This window comes from Pangasianodon hypophthalmus, chromosome 6, assembly GCF_027358585.1.
Source record: "Pangasianodon hypophthalmus isolate fPanHyp1 chromosome 6, fPanHyp1.pri, whole genome shotgun sequence".
Classification (NCBI taxonomy): Eukaryota; Metazoa; Chordata; class Actinopteri; order Siluriformes; family Pangasiidae; genus Pangasianodon; species Pangasianodon hypophthalmus.
Genome location: NC_069715.1, coordinates 3,405,803 through 3,408,302, shown reverse-complemented (window position 1 = coordinate 3,408,302; position 2,500 = coordinate 3,405,803). Strand labels below are relative to the sequence as shown.

Here is a 2,500-nt window from a genome sequence, read left to right as displayed (position 1 = left end):
TGGAAGATAAATGTGAACGTGCAGCATGTGTGCGTGTGAATGGATGTGTGTATATACATAAGGGTGTTTTGTGTGTGTGTGTGTGTGTGTGTGTGTGTGTGGGAGATAGGGAGCAGGTTTCAGGGTGCAGCAGAGTTGATCTATGACTGTCCTCTGAACCGTGGAACGTCAGTCAGCACTCTGCCCTTGTCTCACCACTCTGTGTGTGTGTGTGTGTGTGTGTATATATGTGTGTGTATGTGTGTGTGTGTGTGCACGCCAACTCTCCTGATTAAACCCTCTTTGTTGACATCAGGAGCTGTGTGTCAGCTGCAGCAGTGAAAAGCACTGGGGCATTTCGGTTTGCGTCACTGAAACACTCGAGTGCATTCTAAGCCTCAGTGTTTATAATGTTTTCACATGGTTTTATGATATTGGGCATTTTAAAAAACTTTTTATTTATTATTGCTGCGAGTGAAACAGCGAGTGACGATTACGCTTTATCACCTTTACTGCCACTGATCAGTAAGACAAAAGGCATGGCACAGTCATTTCACACGAGGGGGAGGAGCTTTAACACGTCTGTTTGTGTGTTTATCAGAATCTAACCTATAAAAAAGTCTGTATGTGTCAGGACTTGTGAATTAACTTTGGGGTTTTCTGGCTTTTCTCTGTATGTTGCCTGTTTGTGTGTAGACGTTTGTTGTACTTTGTGTTCATACCACACATACCTACACTGCCAGTCAACACCCTACATTAACACTTTGCCTAAATGTCAGTTGCCTAAATCTAAAAATAGAAGCGCATGTAATAGGGTGTTAGTGAAGTGAGAAAATGTTGCTTTTCTAGATCCGAAATCCTGTTTCGTTTAGGAATAACACACTCCGGGTCATTCTGTTATAGGAAACTAATCAATGACAGGGTGTGTGAAGTGTGTGAAGTGTTTTATTCCTCCCATACCACAGCCATTATAGCTTTAAAAAACATGACGAATGGCACGTTCTAACTCAACCGCCTCAAAGTTCTACGTGTTGTGAGATGCTACGTGAGATGCTTTTCTGCTCAGTGCGGCTGTAAAGAGTGATTATTTGAGTTACCAGAAGGAGTTCCTTACTGCATTTTCGTCTCTAACGTCAGTTAAATAGTTCCCTTTTAATTAGTTTAAATGGTCCTACAGATGTGAGTTCACGTGATCTTTCTTTCTTTCTTTCTTATTTAAGAATGGCATGTTTTTTATCCATTTATAGTTACATCTAATGTTGTGGAATGAAGTTAGTTCCTGTTCTCACTTGCATTGTAGCAGCTATCAATCGTTCCCTCACCAGCCTCTCTTTTTTTTCTCTCTTGAAAAAAAAAAGCAATAAAATTCAATCATTACATCGCACATCCATTCTCTTAACATTCAGTTTTGCCTTTTTTTGGACTCTGTTTCTTTTTTAGAGCATGTCGTTCTGCAGCAGGAAGTGAGGAGGGCTGAGGAGGAAGCAGTAAAGCTACAGCAGGAGGTCCGGGAGCTTCAGGAGCGTCTGCACGCGAGTCAGTTGGAGACGCAGACGCTGGAGAACCGCATCCAGAACCAGGAGTTTCTCCAGAACCAGAACCAGCAGGGTGTGTATGATCACTAGTGTTAAAGGAACGGTTCAGACAGAAATGAAATGTCCACAAAATTCCACTTAACTCAAAGTGTATCTGATTAACGAAAACGTGTTTCTGATGTGGTTTCTGTCACACTGTTCTCTGTAACTATGGAGAAAACTCTGCATCTGTAGCTGTAGCTGCATCACTCTCTTCCTCACTTTAGGGTCAGGATCAGACTCTGGTAGGGGGCGTGGCCTAAGGTTTGAAGGTGGAGCTGTTAAAAGTGATTTGGAGTTTACGTTTAATTTGTATATTTTATTTTTTCTTGTATATTCTGATAATGTATGTTTATGGTGTTTAATGGTGTTACTGAGACGGACCATGACATTTGAGGTGAGTGTGTGTGATGATTCAGACATGATGCTTGCATGATGTAAACATGACTTTAGACCTAGTCCACACAAACAGTTTGAAAATGACGTTCATATATATATATATATATATATATATTCATTCCAAAGGTTTTCCATCTATGATGAAAGACAAAGAAACGTTTTCAGTGGTTTTGATAAACACTCTGTTTTCCATGCCACAGCAATAGAAATGCGTATGTACTAAACATCGAAATGTGAAATTAAAATGCCGAATACAGAAAACAATATCGCAGTCAATTCCGCCATCTTGGATTTGCCGAGATCACAACATTCCTCATTCACACTGCAGAGAGAAAACGGCGGATTCAGAAGCGCTGACGTATGATTGCTGTTGTGGCCTCCTGCTGTTCTAGCTCATCCGCCTCAAAGTTCTACGTGTTGTGAGATGCTTTTCTGCTCAGCGCGGCTGTAAAGAGTGATTAATATTTGGATTTGGAGTTCCTTCCTCCATTCTGGTCTCTAACATCAGTCAATTAGTTCCCTTTTAATTAGTTTAAATGGTCATTCAG

At 40.8% G+C, this 2,500-nt stretch overlaps 1 protein-coding gene across 3 annotated transcripts in view; it reads left to right on the top strand.

The window, feature by feature from the left end:
- lekr1 (leucine, glutamate and lysine rich 1) overlaps nucleotides 1–2,500 on the top strand; it is a 100,446-nt gene that overhangs the window by 52,350 nt on the left and 45,596 nt on the right. For all 3 annotated transcript variants that reach the window (XM_053234981.1, XM_053234980.1, XM_053234979.1), the window contains exon 6: nucleotides 1,420–1,587. In XM_053234981.1, coding sequence (XP_053090956.1) covers nucleotides 1,420–1,587 — 168 coding nt within the window. The remainder of the gene's footprint in view (nucleotides 1–1,419; nucleotides 1,588–2,500) is intronic.